Source organism: Necator americanus, chromosome X (assembly GCF_031761385.1).
Source record: "Necator americanus strain Aroian chromosome X, whole genome shotgun sequence".
NCBI lineage: Eukaryota > Metazoa > Nematoda > Chromadorea > Rhabditida > Ancylostomatidae > Necator > Necator americanus.
Window position 1 is genome coordinate 23,566,456 of NC_087376.1, and position 16,328 is coordinate 23,582,783.

Genomic DNA, 16,328 nt, shown 5'->3' on the forward strand with positions numbered 1-16,328 from the left:
TCATAGATGAGCCTGACGTCTTTCTTGAGAAGGTGGCTTTCGTGTGTTTATCAGAAGACCAGTCTGAATGTCCGGCTAAAGCCGGACTTCAGACTTTCGGTGGTTTTAGCTTCGCTTCCCTTCACTGATCAATGAAAGTTAATAATAGTGGTGTTTTCTGTGAAATTAGATTTGTGTTTTTATAACAACGCTTTCCTTTTCTTCTTTATATTATAAATTAAGGCGAAAGATTAAGGAGTTTTCCTTCTAAACGCGTCAATTTTACATTTGGTGAATATTCGACCATCAGCTGCAAACAATCCTTCGATGCGAGATTAATGTAGATACTATTTGAAAGCATTACTCAAAGTATGGGTATTCCTCTTGATTTCCCTCAATAGTTATCACAGAATGATGTTTTAACATAAAATGACGTGAAAGACATCATTCTACTGATAATGATAGCGTTCCACGTCAGATCACATAAACATCTTGCTGCTATTTAAGCAACCGCTTGCATGCGTGTTTCCACTTTCTGAGAACGGCATGCTACAAACTTGAGGCGAACGAAGAAGGAAATAGGCACGCGGAGGAGTCATAAAGGTGAAGAGCAAATCGCCCAGTGGTCACGGCTATGAAACGGCTCCAACCATTTATCTATCTCATCATTCACACTAAGTTACTGCGCACCAATGACCGGGTCCACCAACCCGTTGCACCCCCTTCTATAGGTATCTGACGCCGGTGGACCCGTCGCATCCCCTTCTATAGGTATTTGACGCTGGTGGACCCGTCGCACCCCCTTCTATAGGTATCTGACGCCGGTGGACCCGTCGCACCCCATATTATGGCTATCTGCCGCCGGTGGACCCGTCGCACCCCTTCTATGGGTATCTGGCGCCGGCGCACCAATCCGACACCGCAGGACCCGTCGCAACCCATTTTATAGCTATATGACCATAGCGCACCAATTCGACGCCGGGTGGACACACAGACAAAACACACACACACACACACACACACACACACACACACACACACACACACACACACACACACACACACACACACACACACACACACACACACACACACACACACACACACACACACACACACACACACACACACACACACACACACACACACACGCACACGCACACACGCACACGCACGGACTAAGCTCGTTATTATATATCATGATGTTAGGACTACGGTAATCAAAAGTAGCCAAAGAAACAAAGGAGTTGTGAAAATCAACATGGAATGGAAGAAATATTTCTTTATTACATTTCAGAGCTGGAAGATATCAGGAAAAAGAAATTTCGGAGTGTCAACTGGACGCGAAGATAGAGAGCGCATAAACTGCTTAAACGCACTATTTTGCCCAGACAGCGCTGCAGCCTTTATGTGAACAGTGGCGCGTTGCCTTTCGAGGTTATCAAACTCGTCTGAGCACGACAAGTGCATCTCCTGCATATCTGACTCAGTTAACCTTATCCCAAGGCTCTGACTGGGCTCATAAGCAAACTCGATTGTCCGAATTCCTTCTTTATTTTCCCAATATGCATCAAAATCCTCTTTATACTCATTGGTAGCTCTTCTTTGGAAATACTATCGACAGCTCCACCGTGAATTGTGGTTATCGCTCCAATTTTCATTTTGAGTTTGCTTATTATCGAGATGACAGTGAATTGTTATGTTCGGATGAAGATATATAGATCTTTGCGAGCATTGGGAAACACTCAATACTGCAAAGAGTTATACATCCTTACATCTTCTGCATTTTTCCCAGTCAGTTAGGATGTGCTTGACATCGTTAAGATGTCGTGTAAGTCTTTGGTTTGCGATTACGACCTCTTGTGAATCACCCAGCATGAAAAGACTTAAAAGAATAAATGTACTGACGTATAGAGTGTGGTGAATATCGTTGGTTTTATATTCTATATCTATCATATCTTATTGTTGGGAAAGGTATGTGAATATTTGTGACCCCATGACTGAAGAAGAATGTGACTACTGCAAATTTGTTGTGAAGGTTGAACGAGTGGTACTCTATTGTTTGTGCGCATGGGAAATAAAAAGCTGGTCTTTTCAGTCTCTGACAATGGTAATGACGACCGACGACGACAATCTTGGAACGACGTGAGTGTAACATTGGAGAATTCCAAAATATTCGATAAAATTTAACATTGGCTTGCCCCGTAAAAAAGGGGGAAGGGAAGATGAAAATGCGGAAGATACATGCTGATCTTTAACCAGTGATAACAAGTGCCTTCAAGGAGGTTACTCGGCTGAAACTCAAGCGTCGAGCGGTCCCTCGTGCACGACTCCAGTTTCTAGAGAAAGCATCTCAGCCTAACGTCGTCTCAAGAAAATACGTGGGAGTCGTGTTAGGGGAAATTCCTTTGCGAATAGGTGCCAAATATTCGCGACCGCCATGGACTGCATAACGTAGTTCTCCGCAAATGGAACCAACACCCAGTCCGTGGCCAAGCCAAGCCACGACTCCGCAACACGAAACCCACGCTCGCAGGATGGCCATCCCGCTAGTTTCCAGACGCGAAGTAAAAGGCAGCAAGATAAAAACAAAAGCATATGTAGATCTCCACATCCTCGCTTCTCGAACATTAGAAGATTTTTGTCTGAGTCTCGTTCACGAAGTAGACAGCACGCTGGAGATCATTCAAGGGTCCTTCGCTACCTGAGAGTAGCGAACCCTAAGCGTAACCGATCTCCACATACGAAACATTGTCGCAGTAACGACTCGAGTTGTTCAGTAAACATCTCACCTTTGGAGGAAGTGGACTCTACTCTGGAAGCAGAAAAAGTGATCCACCTGAACAGTGTCACAACTGATACGGGTTCTCCTTTCGTCTAATGGTTACGGAGTTCTAATTTACTCTAACTAACCATCTATCCAAGGAGAAAGAAGAAGTACAAGCTATGCTGGGCACTGGTGCTATTCGAAGCTTCGTTTCCACAGCGCTCGCCAATAGGCTAAACTTGCCATGATCGCAATAGTCGTTTCATGTAATAACAACTTTTAAGGAAAACAAGAGCGAAGACAGTCTCGAACAGTCTCAGCGCATGCTCTGGAAATACACGGAATGATGCTTTTCGTCACTCCTCTTAATTTAAACATTATCATGGAAAGGATTATATTCCTGCGCTTGTCCGAAGCTGATATGCATCACGCTACTCGCAATAATGCGGAATCATACAACCTACTTGATTCGTCCGACATCGAAGTTGTTCCAGATTGGCTGCTAGGAACCTATTATTATAACGACATCGTAAGCTCTACCAAACCTGGCATTCGCCTCCCTTCTGATCCTTTTGCATTATCAACTCTCTTTGGTTACATGGTAACAGGCTCCGAAAATTGTTCTGCAAATAAGAAAGAAATGGTTACTTGTGATATGACGAGTGCAAATCCGGATGACATAGCACCGGATTTACCTGGAATGTGGGCTCTTGAAAGCTCCGGAATCACAGAATCCCTCTCAGAATCAGACGAAAACCGCAAAATACTACATGAAATCTATGGTACTATCGAGGTACGAGATCGCAAAATATTCGTTAAATTTTCTCGGAGTTTTGAAAAGATGAATCTCGACGACAATTACAGAGCAGCCTTGTGCCGTTTAGACCAACTTTTTGGATCCTTACACGACAACAGAGACCTGTGTTCTGCCTTCTGTAAGATAATCAAGGAATATCGTGAATGCATTATAATAGAGGAAGTTTCACACGAGTTCAGTATCGAAGATTCTCCAATCATGCTATATAATAATGCGCTTAGTCCGTGTGTGTGCGTTCGTCTGTGTGTCGCCAAAATAGCCCACAAATATGCAAAACATTCCATCGTTGGGAAACGAAGCTGCGTCACCCACCTGATAGGCGAGCGTTCTGTCGCTGAGCATCTGTCAAGAACTATGTTATGATATATGACACACCTGATGGGGCAAGTTACTTTTAGTCACGTGTTAAGGAGAGCATATATGCCTTTATGAGCATGTTGAACTCCAATTCTACAAAACAGTAAAAGAGATCAGCCCTTAGATTACACAGATAGATTGAAAGTTTTTGCTTAGTGCATTCACAAACTAATCGCATTCTCTTTCGGAATATTTCTTCTGAAGTTTTTTGAAGGTAAAATATCTTTTTTGCAGAACTCAAAAAAACAATTGAGAAATTTTGATTTATTGATCTTTTATGACGACTTTTTCCCCCAAGTTTTTTTGATGTAACATACATATTTAAGAATAACAAACTCATCCCTAAATTTCAAAGAGAAAAATCCCAGAAGAAAGTTGCAGAGAAAACAGGTCATGATGTTGAAAACCATGACTTCACCACGGCAAGAGAAAGAATTGAATATGGAAGTTTGTCATATGTCTAATTCTCGCATTACGCTGAATCCTTGACTTTTGTTTTTTGAAAGTTTTGATCTTTTTCAGTATCTGCACTTAGAGTTCTTTCTTATCGGCGGTGATTTTTTCTATGTGGATTATGTTTGCTACTTTGGTCCGTAAGTGTTTAGTGTTTCTTTCTCTTTTAGGAACTGCATATTTTTCAATGCTCTTAGTTTTCCAAGTTGTTGTGAAAAGAAAAGTCCTTTGTCTGAAGCCATAACAAACTTTCTCTTCTACTTCTTTTTTTGTGTTGTTCAAGGTGAGATGCTGAACTTTTTTTTGCCTCGGAAAAGTGAGACCGGGGTAGGACGAGTCCCCCGACGTTTAAGGAGCGGGTTGCTGTTACAAAGCAGTGAAGCGAGTTTCACGATGCTCTACTTGTGCGTAAGCCAGAATGCAGAGAGATAGGGACGAGTGTCACAACTTCAGATTGTGTGTTAACGCTGGGATGCTCGAAGAATAGTCGGACGGGTTCTTCAGCGTCAGAAAGATGCGCCTGTGGGTCCATCGCCCACCTTTCTGGGGTTTGGATCGGTGCACCTGCGTCTGAACGTAGTGGAATTGGGTGGCACGCGTTCGACGAGCCCAAAGCATGTTGCAAGTAGAACAAAGCAGTAAAGCATGTTGGCACCAAAAGGTAATAAAACGTATTCCGCGGAATTTAGTCAGATGTACCGTACCGGCAAGTAGAAAGGGCACAGAACGTCACAGCGCCAGAAAGCAGTAAAATGATGTGGGACGGGTTGCCTGCATAGAGAATCACTAAAACAAACTCCTCCGTATGTCCATTCCTCTATAGTAGGATTGCTAATCCTTCGACAGAGGACGAAAAAGACGTGGATCCGCGTCTTTTTTGTCTTTTTTAATAACGCGCCTCAATTTGATCTTTATTATGAGATCTATACGCAATTAGTTTGTGAGAGCGAGCTCTACCGAATGAATGTAATTAGAACCTTCAAGACCTATCAAGGAAACACTTTTTGAAAAAATTACCTGCGGGTATACATTAACAACGCTGACTCTGAGATTGCGCCCCAAGTATATATGATTTTTCATATTATATATTGAACATATTTTTCAAAAATTGAAAAGATAGTTACATATTCATAATCTACATAATATTGCTAAGTTGATATCTTTCATAGCTATAATTCCATGGCTCTGAAGACTTTCTAAATTTGACTAAAGTGAAATGTTTCAACCAGAAGAACGACCGACATTACCAGTTAAAAATTATTTTCTTACAAAATCTGCAAGAAAACTATTTGTTGTAGTATGAGCTTGTCTCTTAATTTTCCAGCTCAACAGGATTTCTGTTTTTTGCAGCTAAAGTTACAACTTCAGTATTTTGCATTTCTTACTCTGATTTTAAGCAGTTCGTAATTTGTAACAAATTAGGTTTGCCATCTGCCGGCATAATACAATAGAAAGAAGTCTTTGTCAAATGATTTGTTCCAATTTTTTTCTATAATATGTCTCAGCTGCGGTCAATGTTGAACCTGCAAAGATATAGGACTTTTCGTGTGTCTTTACAGAAAGCTTTTTTTCGATTTATTGGAAGTTGTGCAAATATCAAGTGGATCATATTTTCTTTGAAGAACTTCGTGAAGAAATCTGACAATCGGGTCGGCGGTCTTCCTGTAGTGTGCTTAATATCGCGGGGAACCCAGTCGCTCACAGCTCTGGTCCAACGGTCGTCGTTAAAGCGCATCACATGTCCGGCCCACCTTATTTTACTTTCCTGGACAAACGCGGCGGCGTCTCTAATTTCCGATAGCTGACGTAGGAGAGAACTTCGAATCCCGTCCCTCACTTGCGTGAAACGGGATACTCCTAGCATCACTCTCTCAATTGCGCGTTCAATGGCGCTCACCGCGTTTTCTTTCTGCTTGCGGAATGCCCAAGTTTCCGAAGCATAGGTCAAAGCAGGAAGTACGGTGGTGTTGAAGAGGTGAGCACGGAGCCGGGTGTTCCTGGTCTTCTTCACTACATTCTCGATGCTCTTGTACGCTCCCCAAGCCGCTCGTCTCCTCCTGCCTAGCTCGGGGGTCAGGTCGTCGATCATGTTCAATTCCCGAGCCAGATAAACGTAGCTGGTGCGTTCGGATATGTTCGTTTCGTTGAGCGTGAATGGAGCATCCGAGACCCATCGGTTCCGCATGAACATCGTCTTTTGTAGATTCAGCTGAAGACCGATGCTTCGTCGAATTCGGTCAGCATTCGTTCCGCTTGGCTGATGCTAGGTGTTATCACTACAATGTCATCAGCAAAGCGCAAATGGTGTGGCTGCCGACCATCAACCTTTACTCCCATGTCGTCCCATTCCAACTTTCGCATTGCGTTCTCGAAGGTGGCTGTGAATATTTTAGGTGAGATTGTATCACCCTGTCGGACTCCCCTCTTCACGTCAATGATGATATTCTGGTAGAATGGCGAAATTCCGGTCGTGAAGTTACTGTACAACTCTCGAAGTACCTTTATATACTGAGTAGGGACGCCTTGGTTCTCCAAGGCTTCCACGACCGCTTCCGTCTCAACTGAGTCGAAGGCCTTCTTAAAGTAGATGAAGGTGAGACAGAGTGGCATCTTGTACTCTCGTGATACCTCGATGAGTTTCGAAACAGTGTGAATGTGGTCAGTCGTGCTGAATCCTTTTCGAAACCCTGCTTGCTCGCATGGCTGTCCTTCATCTAAGACTTTTTCAATCCTATTAAGGATCACTCTTGTAAAGAGCTTGTAGATGACGGACAGTAAGCAGATTGGACGATAGTTGCCGATGTCATGTGGATCTCCCTTTTTATACAACAATACGGTCTTGCTGGTCTTCCACTGGTGTTGATGAGTACTGGCGGAAGGTTCATCAGGTGTTCTGGTCTTATTCTGTCGGGACCGGGTGCCGTACGATTTCTCACCTCTCACATAATAGCATGTCGTATTTCGGACGGGAGAATCTCTGGAGTGACATGTCCGTCTTCCCTCAGATGGTGAGCAGGCAAGTGGACATGGTCGAAGAGATCGGAGTAGAAGTCGTAGATGATTTTCTCCATCCCCCTTCTCGATGCAATGGCTGTTCCCTTTGGGTTCTGGAGAGCAGTCATCCTCGTCTTGCGACTGGCGAAGTCTCGGCGGGCATAGTGGATGCTTTTCCTCGCCTCTGCAGCTTCCGCCAGCACTTCTGCTCTTCTCTCTTTAAGGTCTTCCTTTATCGCCACTCTGCAAAGCCTTGCGAGCTCGGACTGGAATGGAAGAATTACAGAAGAATGGAAGAATTACTGGCGTCCGCTCGACCAGTTCGAAGATCAACGGGAGTCAAGGTAATCAAGGTCAAGGTGATCAAATGGATATGTTTTTTAGGAGGAAGGACATCTCTTGAATGATGTCAATTTCAAAAAAAAAACTCTCTATCTTTCAAATTTTCATCACAAACTACTTCAGCCTCTATGGAGGTTAATTGTCATCTACGCACGCCGACCCACCAGATATCTCAAGACACACATCGAGTACGGTTGTGATTACTATATTTGAAAAGAAGAGAATAGTTACAGAGAAGAATGTTGTACCTACAGAGCTATATTCTCCGGAATGGTGTGCTTTATTCCTTTTTATTCGATCTATTTTTTTTTGTTTTTCCTGCATTCTTCGTTAACCAACTGCTGCTCACCAACATCTACAACTGATAAGTCCGAAAAGTTTCATGAGGAGGAAGTTTTCTGCAACGAGAAGTCTTTCTACAAATTTGTTGTCGGAGACATTAACGCAAAACAAGGAAAAGCCACCGAAGAGAAGTATACAATTGGACTAAGAGATCGAAATGAAAGAGGGAATCGCCTCTCCGGGTTGTTATCTGCCACTCGCCCTTCGCCTCTTCCATAGGAATCCTCTTTTCATGGAGAAAGGTAACCGCCGGTGGGCATGAAAGTCGCCCAAAGTCCAAAGTCGTCCACATTTCGTGCGGAGATCGACCACATACTCGCCGACCGGAGGTGCTGTCTACCTAACGTTTCGGTAGTACTATCCTTTTGTAGTGGTTTCGATCACCGTCTCTATCGTGCAGAAACACGACCTAGCCACACGATGGGCAAGAACATGTGCTATCAACAACGAATGAGGAAAGAAGTATACGACGACTGCGAGGACTCCTTGCGCCAAGGTGACTGGCACATTGAAGAGGACACTGAAGTGTGAACTATGACTTGCTGTCCAGAGAACTGCGAGACTGTGCTGAATGTGCCTCGAAGCTGGTCACGATAAACGTGGATCGAATTTTGAAAACCACCAAGGTATTTTTAGAAAGAAGAATGACCTGGGGGCTTGCTTCGAATGCGTTGCACATTGAGCGGTTAGTAGCAAACACTAGCTGCAGAAAAGCGTTGTAGGAGGATCTTTTGAAATACAGGCAGAAGAACATTCCGGAAGTAGCCCAAAGAAGAACACGTCCAAAAAAAAAAAACGCCGCATGGACCTCCGCTTATTCAATATTCCGCTAGCGGTCTTGCTGAACCAAGACGAGATTCGCACCTCTTCTTTTCGTGAGACGGGAACCATCGTTAAGAGGTTCTTTTCTCGAACCTCCATTGGTCAGCCCCTGTGTCAAGCTCAATCATCCCCGCTGGTGAAGCTCTCCTACGGATTCTCCCTTTGGAACTGCGAGTCGCAATGAGGAGAATGAAAGCTAGCACAGTCCTCGGACCTGATTTTATATCTGCAGACCTTCTTCAGGCTAGTAGTCATCAGTTTAATGTAATTCTCGCGGCGCCCCTGACGTCCTATCTTTAGAAAGAAAGTGTCCTTCTCATTTAATTTTTTTTTGACACTGTGTTTAATTTGAGCTCAAAAAGACTACTACTACATGTTTTTGCTAGAATATAGTGGGATGGCATGAGACGTGTCTGAAAGCGTCAAGTATGATGGTGCCCTGATAGAGTAAATGGATCTCTCAGCATCAACCAGATGCACCGGCGCTAGTATGCAAGCAGAAGGAATGGAACGAATCAGATGGCGTCAAATCAGTGTCTAGTTATATCTCCAAAAAATAAGAACCCATTGTTAGCAGTCAGTTATTACGAAAACGAGTTCAATTCTGCGACACAAATTTACAAAAAGTGCCCCTACTACAAATTTCTATCAACGACGGTGAGCAAATCAAGCGCCACAAACAGCTTCAAATTTCGGCTTGATTGTTGACGTAGGACAGAACCTAAAATCCCTTTCATACTTCCCTGAGAAGGGATACTCCTAGTATCATCCTTTGAGAGTCCCTGACGCTGATCATATTTTCCTCCTGCTCGCGAAATGCCAAGATCTACGAAGCGTAGGTCAAAGCAGGAAGAACTATGCTGTTTAATAGCCGAGTATGGAGTATTTCCGGATGTTCCTAATTCTCTTCTTTACATCATCGGTGCTCTTGCATGTTCCCCATACCGTTTGGTTCTTCCTGTTCAACTCGAGTGTCTGATAGTTTAACATAATAATAATATCGCGACCTAGGTATATAAAGCTGGAGCATTCGGATATGTTCATTCTGTTGAGCGTAAAGCATCCCAGCCCCATCAATTTCTCATAAACATCGTCTGTCATAGATTTCAGTGCAGATCTTTTCACACATTTCATCAAATTCAACAAATATTCCTTCCGCCTGCCTAGTGTTCAATGTTATCAGAACGGCGCCATCAGCAAAGCGCAGATGGTGTAGCTGCAGGCTGCCAACTTTCATCTTCATTTCGTGCTATTCAAGCTTTCGCATTGCGTTTTCGAGAATGATAGTAAATACTGTGAATGAAATTGTATCACCCTGTCGGACCCCTTCTTCAGATGGGCGATGATAGTCTTGTATAAAGGCGAAATTTCAGATGTGATGTTACTCTACAACTGCCCTTGTGCCTTCACTAATGCGCCCTGGTACGAGTAGGTGCACCTCCGTTGTCCAGAACTTTCACGACTGCTTCCGTTTCAACTAAGTCAGAAGTCGTTCTTAATTCGATGAGGGTGAGACAAAGCGGTATCTTATGCTAGCGCAAAACCTCGATAACTTGGTCATTCTTGGCCCTTTCGGTTTGTTCGTTTTCTGTTTTTTCTCTTCTTAGCTTATCTCCCCTTATTATGACCAACTCCTCCAACTTTTCTTCCACCATCAGTTGCCCCAAAAACGACTATTTGAGAGAAAACCTCACGGAAAGGGTAAATTGATGGTATTCTGAGAAGGTGATCTAAAAAGTTCCGCCGTCGGACAGAAACAGGTAATTGAATTCTCTTCGCTTCTAGTTACTACTTGCTGTTACTTCTTGATATTACTTCATTCTAATTCGGAATCATGAACATGAATAAACTTATTTGCTGTTTTTTTTTGTGATAGTTTTGGTCGTAAAAAAGTGTGTTACGAGAAAATGTGATCTGTTGAAAGCAGTCATCATAGACAGTGTAGACAATCATAAAAGAGAATATACACATATCACTACCATACAAGCGAGGCTACACCGCGGGTCCCGTTTTCAATAACGAACGTAAAACATAAAATGAGGTGGGGGGATGAGGGAAAACGAAAGACAGGCAACAAAATCCTGGTCGCAGAATTATCGCAATTTCCCCATTTGGGAAACTGTGCCACAAATATTTGGGACTTCGGTAGATCCCACTTCTCTCCACGGTCCTAGTTCGCCAGGGTTTCCATTCACTCCTGTTAGTCCTGAAGGACTTGCTACACCTTTTATACCTGTGGCTCCTAACTCAATGTTCCTTCCATCGCTTGCATTTTGACCCGATAGACCTGGAAGTCCGGATGTTCTAGCTGGTCTTGGTTGTCCTGGTGAAGCAGAGGTACCAGAAGCGGGTGTTCCAGCTGGTCTCCAGTGGAACCAGGCCCTCCATCATCAGTTAAGAACATGTCGGATGGTCCTTTAGGACCTGCTTCATCAGTAGCTTTAAGTGCACTTGGCGCACGCAATCCAGGTGGCACCGCAGGTTCAGGTCGTCCTGTAGTTTCAGGTTTAAGTTGATGACTAGCAGGACACGGAGGAGTTACCAACTCACAGGACATTTCTAGTGGTTTTCCAGGATATCCTGATGTAGCAGCGATGCCTGGTTTGCCAGGTTTTCTTGGTTTACCTGGCGCTCCACGAATACCTGGAGGTCCAAGATTGCAACAACTGTTGCACGAGTTAACATCTCTTTGGACAGCTGCACCACCATCAAAGGATTTGTGTAATATCCAGTTTGCTTTGTTCTGTAAACATTGTTTGCAACTAGAAAACATGTTGGAGGTATGAAAGAAATGTGCTGTTGGAAGTGAATTCTCTATGCAGTAGCCTGATTTCTCATTGATTTGGTGCTTGATACTGTCAATATATTCGAAGACCATTGCAACAGTGACAGCACTGAAAGGATCGCAACAACAGAATAAAGCCTAGTGAAGGCAAGAAACCGTTATGCGAATATCGATGTCGATTCATTTCCTCAAATTTTTGCCCATAAACGACTTACAGGTCTTTTTTTCGAAACACTTTTGAGAGAATTCAACTGGAATGAACTGTTCTGAGTTGCTGTGTGCTAACAAAAAGTCACCTGTGATTAGAAGTCACAAAAATAAGATTGTGCACCTCATTTTTGTCTGGAGAACTAGAGTAAGTGATTACTTCAGACCTAAAGTGCCAGTTAGCTTCTACAGTACTCACATGAACAATTAGATAATATCTGAAGGTTGTTTATAGATCAATTTCATAGTTTCTTGATCACCCATTGATGATCATCACTATTCACTGCGGGTGTCCATCATCACAGTGTCCATCCATGTTTCAGAGACGGTTACAATTCCCTTACAATTACAATTCCTGGTTCGCCAGAAGCTGGGACGCTGAGAATTGAGAAGAACTCAACAGCGTCACTGAAAGAATTCTACAATTTTTGCGTTAGAAAGGGTGCTTAAGGTTCCAGAGCAAATACAATAGAACTCTGATGGAGCGAGGTTGTGAGAATATATGGATGTAGGAGCGTTTTCCAGATTGGGTCCTTTAGTTAGCCGAAAAGTCGACAAGCGACATTCGACATCCGTGCTGCCGCTTCGGCCCCACGCCGCAAAACTGTTTGATTCTTCCGCTGACCTCAGACTCGTTAGATTCTTTTGAATTGTACTTCGAGTTCCAGTACCACACCTTCTGATTCTACGGAGCTGTAACCCTCCTAGAGACATGGAACACTGTGGTGGATGCTGATGGTGCATACATCGATGGATAATCATCAATGTGTAATAAAAAAAAACAATGAAATTGTAAAGAGTATGCATGCTTAAGAAAGTAAGTAACCAGCCTAATACCTGTTTCTCAATTTTCTGTCGCGAGTGAATATGATAAATCGAGTGGCTGCAGCGACATTCATATTAGTTGACGATTTTTGCCTTCCAGAAGACACGAAGTGAAATATATATTATTTATAAGGTGTAATGCGTTTGAGTAGTAGTGAGGCGAAGACAGTACAAATGCGCAGGAACCGCTAGCGCAACTATAGAAAGTGTGTCGTTTTGCTTGGCAATATCATCGGTGCGTCATCGAGGTAAAGATGCCCTAAGCATGGGGCATATTTGTCAGCTTTGCTTCAACTCAACTTCTAAACAGTAAGTACGTCGCTTGTAGAAGAAGATATGATGACCGTAAAAGAACTCACAATATTTAACATGAACTTCAAATGACTTGACCAAACAACGTTTTTGAATTTATATTGGTGAACATGTTACAAGGAAAGCATTTGGTTAAAAAGTGACTAAACAGAAGTGAAAGTACAAGATAAGTTGTTGATATTGTTGCTCAATGAATATAAGCAATTACTAGTACTGTTCCCGAATTCATTCTATTTTGAAGATGTGACTAACTGTTTGGCGAGATCTCCAAGGCAAACCCACAAAAACGCTTCTTTTATGTACCTAGTCTGAACGTCCAGCTAAAACCGGAATTCAAAATTTCTGTGCTGTTTGCTTCGTTCGCCTTCACTGATCAACGAAAATAAATATTAGTGCCGTTTTCTGTGAAGAGATACTTGTGTGTCTCTAGCAATCTTTCTTCCTTTTTATATTATAACTAAAGGCGAAAGATTTCATAGTCTTCTTTCTAAACTTATCAATTCTACATTTCGAGAACATTCAAACCTCAGCTTCAAACACTCCTTACCCATATATTACAAAAAAATTCGAAAAAATTTAAAAGCATCACTCAAAATATGGGTTTTCCTCCTGTTGAACCCAAACAGTTATCAAAGAATGAAGTTTTGATATGAAATCATACACACACACACACACACTCTCTCACACACACACACACACACACACACACACACACACACACACACACACACACACACACACACACACACACACACACACACACACACACACACACACACACACACACACACACACACACACACACACACACACACACACACACACACACACACACACACACACACACACACACACACACACACACACACACACACACACACACACACACACACACACACACACACACACACACACACACACACACACACACACACACACACACACACACACACACACACACACACACACACACACACACACACACACACACACACACACACACACACACACACACACACACACACACACACACACACACACACACACACACACACACACACACACACACACACACACACACACACACACACACACACACACACACACACACACACACACACACACACACACACACACACACACACACACACACACGCACACACACACACACACACACACGCACACACACACGCGCACACACACACACACGCACACACACGCACACACACACACACACGGAATAAGCTCGTTATTATATGCCATGATAGACGAAACAGAGATCCTTTGCCTCCCGCTTGCGCATAGTTCAAAAAATCATTCTGTTAATGATTAAAACTCAAGAAGAGTACTGATTAATGGTTATTCGGACATTATTTTTTCCAACTGGTATTTTAACATTCAATTCCTGGACACTACTTCTATCAAATCTGAGATGACAGAGCTGAGATGAGCCACATCCTCTTACAGTATCTCATGAAGTGATCATTCTAGAAAGTGGGGAAATGGCAAAGTTGAATATGAAGGCTTGTGTTAACAAGAGGTTTCATTACTACGACACAAATACATCTTTTAGAAACTGCGAGAAAGAAAATGCTTTCTGCTAGAAAGTGGGGAGGCAAGTTTTCAGCGTCACCGTTTCCAGGGCATTCAAACACAGGTGAGCTTTGAAATGTAAAAGTTTGACCTTCTCTGAATCTCGAGATAATGACTGCAACCTGTCGGTTACAAATATGAAGTAATAGCGAAGATTGTTAACATTCTGTATGAGGTCAACATTTCACGTTCTCGCCTTCGTCAGAACCTGCAAATTCAGAGTATTTCTACCGTACTCTCAAATGCTTCATCAAGAAAAATCTATCCTGTTATAAGAGATCGCATCCCTAAACAAGCACCAAAAGAGTCCAAATCGTTGTGCACAGCTGAGTAGCAGTGTTGCAAGCAAATGACCCCCTAGATCAAAGCATACAAAGCTCTTGATACAAAGCCCGCACGTTGGTCACGGCTGCGCACTCTTCTTTTCTCTTCATCTCTGGGCTTTTAGCGTTTATCCACAATGCCTCTAAAATCCTACGAGGCACAATTTCTAGTTCGTACGATGGGATTGTGGCAGCTATGCAAAAAGAGCATTTTCATTGTCTGCGGTGAGGCAGCGGGCAGCGGTTGCTGCATTTGAGTATTTTGTTCCATTTAGATGTTGTTTTATGCGAACACAAAGTGGTTGCCTGTTTCGCTAATGTACTGATCATCACATGTTTGGCCCGAAATTAGGTATACTACATATAGAGACGACGAAATTGCCTTCCTTGCGAAAAAGGCATATTATATAACGCAGAAGCGGTCGTACATTCTATTGTTAATTAACATCTTCTTCAGATTTGTGAGGGGTGCTTTTATAACTCTCACTTGGTCCTCGAGACAGAGCCGAGTGTGCGGTACGTAGTGGTGAATGGAGGATAACATGATGACCAGGACAAAATATTACGCAGTATTAGATAATTACATACATTACAAAATAAACAATACAACAAACAATAAATGACAAAAATACGAAACAATAAATAATATTAAATTACTACATAAAAATAAAATATTACGTTTATTTTCAGGAGTAGGACAGTATGGAAGCCCCAACATTACTTACTTACTTAGATACGCGCGGACCCCAGCATATCCTCCACTCGCTTCGTTCCCTCGTCAATGTCATCCGAGATGTTCTTCTCAAGTTTCGTGAGTGACGTTGACGGGGTCCTTGAGCCGTATCCAGCTGAGCTCTCAGCTGGTCCATCCGTGTAGCGAACACGTCACCCAATCTCGTTGGCGGTCTCCCTCGAGGACGTTTAGCACCTTTTGGGATCCACATTAGCGCCATCTATGTTTTGCTTTCGATACGTATTTCGCTGCGTCGCGAACTGACGGACCAAGATCTTCGTGCCCATCTGTTCGATTCGACAGTTCTTCCAGCGCTCTGTTACGGAGCGGAGACGTGGGCAGACACCGCTGCCACGTCTAGGAAGCTACTTACTCCCCACAGAGCCCTTGAGAGATGTCTTCTGAAGTTTAACCGGCGCACACAACACCTAGCCGGTCTTCGCAGCTCCGACTTAAAAGGAATGTCCCATCACCACGCTTGACCCTGGTTATTGGTCTATTCTAGCTGCACAAATAAAGCCTGGTTTAAGCGACATATTAGCAAAGTAATCGTTAGAATTTGTGATCTGCGTCATTCATCCGTTCCTGGGCATCATATGTCACCTTTACGACCGTCTTAAGCATGTTTTCAGTGTCTGATTTTCTGCTTTTCCATATGCTTGTTTCCAAGACCATCT

At 43.1% G+C, this 16,328-nt stretch overlaps 7 protein-coding genes across 9 annotated transcripts; 3 read left to right on the forward strand and 4 right to left on the reverse strand.

The window, feature by feature from the left end:
* Positions 1-3,089: 3,089 nt before the first annotated feature.
* RB195_025081 (uncharacterized protein) lies at positions 3,090-3,926 on the forward strand (the record flags this gene model as incomplete). Of its 2 annotated transcripts, none has more annotated exons than XM_064213085.1 (1): positions 3,090-3,926. In XM_064213085.1, one exon carries the CDS (start codon positions 3,090-3,092, stop codon positions 3,924-3,926), a length of 837 nt encoding a protein of 278 aa, XP_064068965.1. The 2 variants fall into 2 exon arrangements, with proteins under 2 accessions (XP_064068965.1, XP_064068966.1); XM_064213084.1 differs by having other exon boundaries at positions 3,129-3,926.
* Positions 3,927-5,874: 1,948 nt separating this feature from the next.
* Positions 5,875-6,564, reverse strand: RB195_025082 (uncharacterized protein; the record flags this gene model as incomplete). Its single annotated transcript, XM_064213086.1, has 1 exon — positions 5,875-6,564. The coding sequence occupies one exon, from the start codon at positions 6,562-6,564 to the stop codon at positions 5,875-5,877; it is 690 nt and encodes a 229-aa protein (XP_064068967.1).
* A 14-nt stretch (positions 6,565-6,578) lies between these two features.
* On the reverse strand, positions 6,579-6,983 carry RB195_025083 (uncharacterized protein; the record flags this gene model as incomplete). Its single annotated transcript, XM_064213087.1, has 1 exon — positions 6,579-6,983. One exon carries the CDS (start codon positions 6,981-6,983, stop codon positions 6,579-6,581), a length of 405 nt encoding a protein of 134 aa, XP_064068969.1.
* RB195_025084 (uncharacterized protein) lies at positions 6,579-8,064 on the reverse strand (the record flags this gene model as incomplete). Its single annotated transcript, XM_064213088.1, has 3 exons — positions 6,579-7,266; positions 7,317-7,633; positions 8,059-8,064. The coding sequence occupies 3 exons, from the start codon at positions 8,062-8,064 to the stop codon at positions 6,579-6,581; spliced, it is 1,011 nt and encodes a 336-aa protein (XP_064068968.1).
* On the forward strand, positions 7,236-8,582 carry RB195_025085 (uncharacterized protein; the record flags this gene model as incomplete). The annotated part of the gene is made up of 3 exons (XM_064213089.1): positions 7,236-7,381; positions 7,592-7,711; positions 8,423-8,582. 3 exons carry the CDS (start codon positions 7,236-7,238, stop codon positions 8,580-8,582), a joined length of 426 nt encoding a protein of 141 aa, XP_064068970.1.
* On the forward strand, positions 8,310-8,582 carry RB195_025086 (uncharacterized protein; the record flags this gene model as incomplete). The annotated part of the gene is made up of 1 exon (XM_064213090.1): positions 8,310-8,582. One exon carries the CDS (start codon positions 8,310-8,312, stop codon positions 8,580-8,582), a length of 273 nt encoding a protein of 90 aa, XP_064068971.1.
* Positions 8,583-11,115: 2,533 nt separating this feature from the next.
* On the reverse strand, positions 11,116-11,751 carry RB195_025087 (uncharacterized protein; the record flags this gene model as incomplete). 2 transcript variants are annotated; one of them, XM_064213091.1, is made up of 1 exon in its annotated part: positions 11,116-11,751. In XM_064213091.1, one exon carries the CDS (start codon positions 11,749-11,751, stop codon positions 11,116-11,118), a length of 636 nt encoding a protein of 211 aa, XP_064068972.1. The 2 variants fall into 2 exon arrangements, with proteins under 2 accessions (XP_064068972.1, XP_013302785.2); XM_013447331.2 differs by having other exon boundaries at positions 11,116-11,646.
* Positions 11,752-16,328: the final 4,577 nt, after the last annotated feature.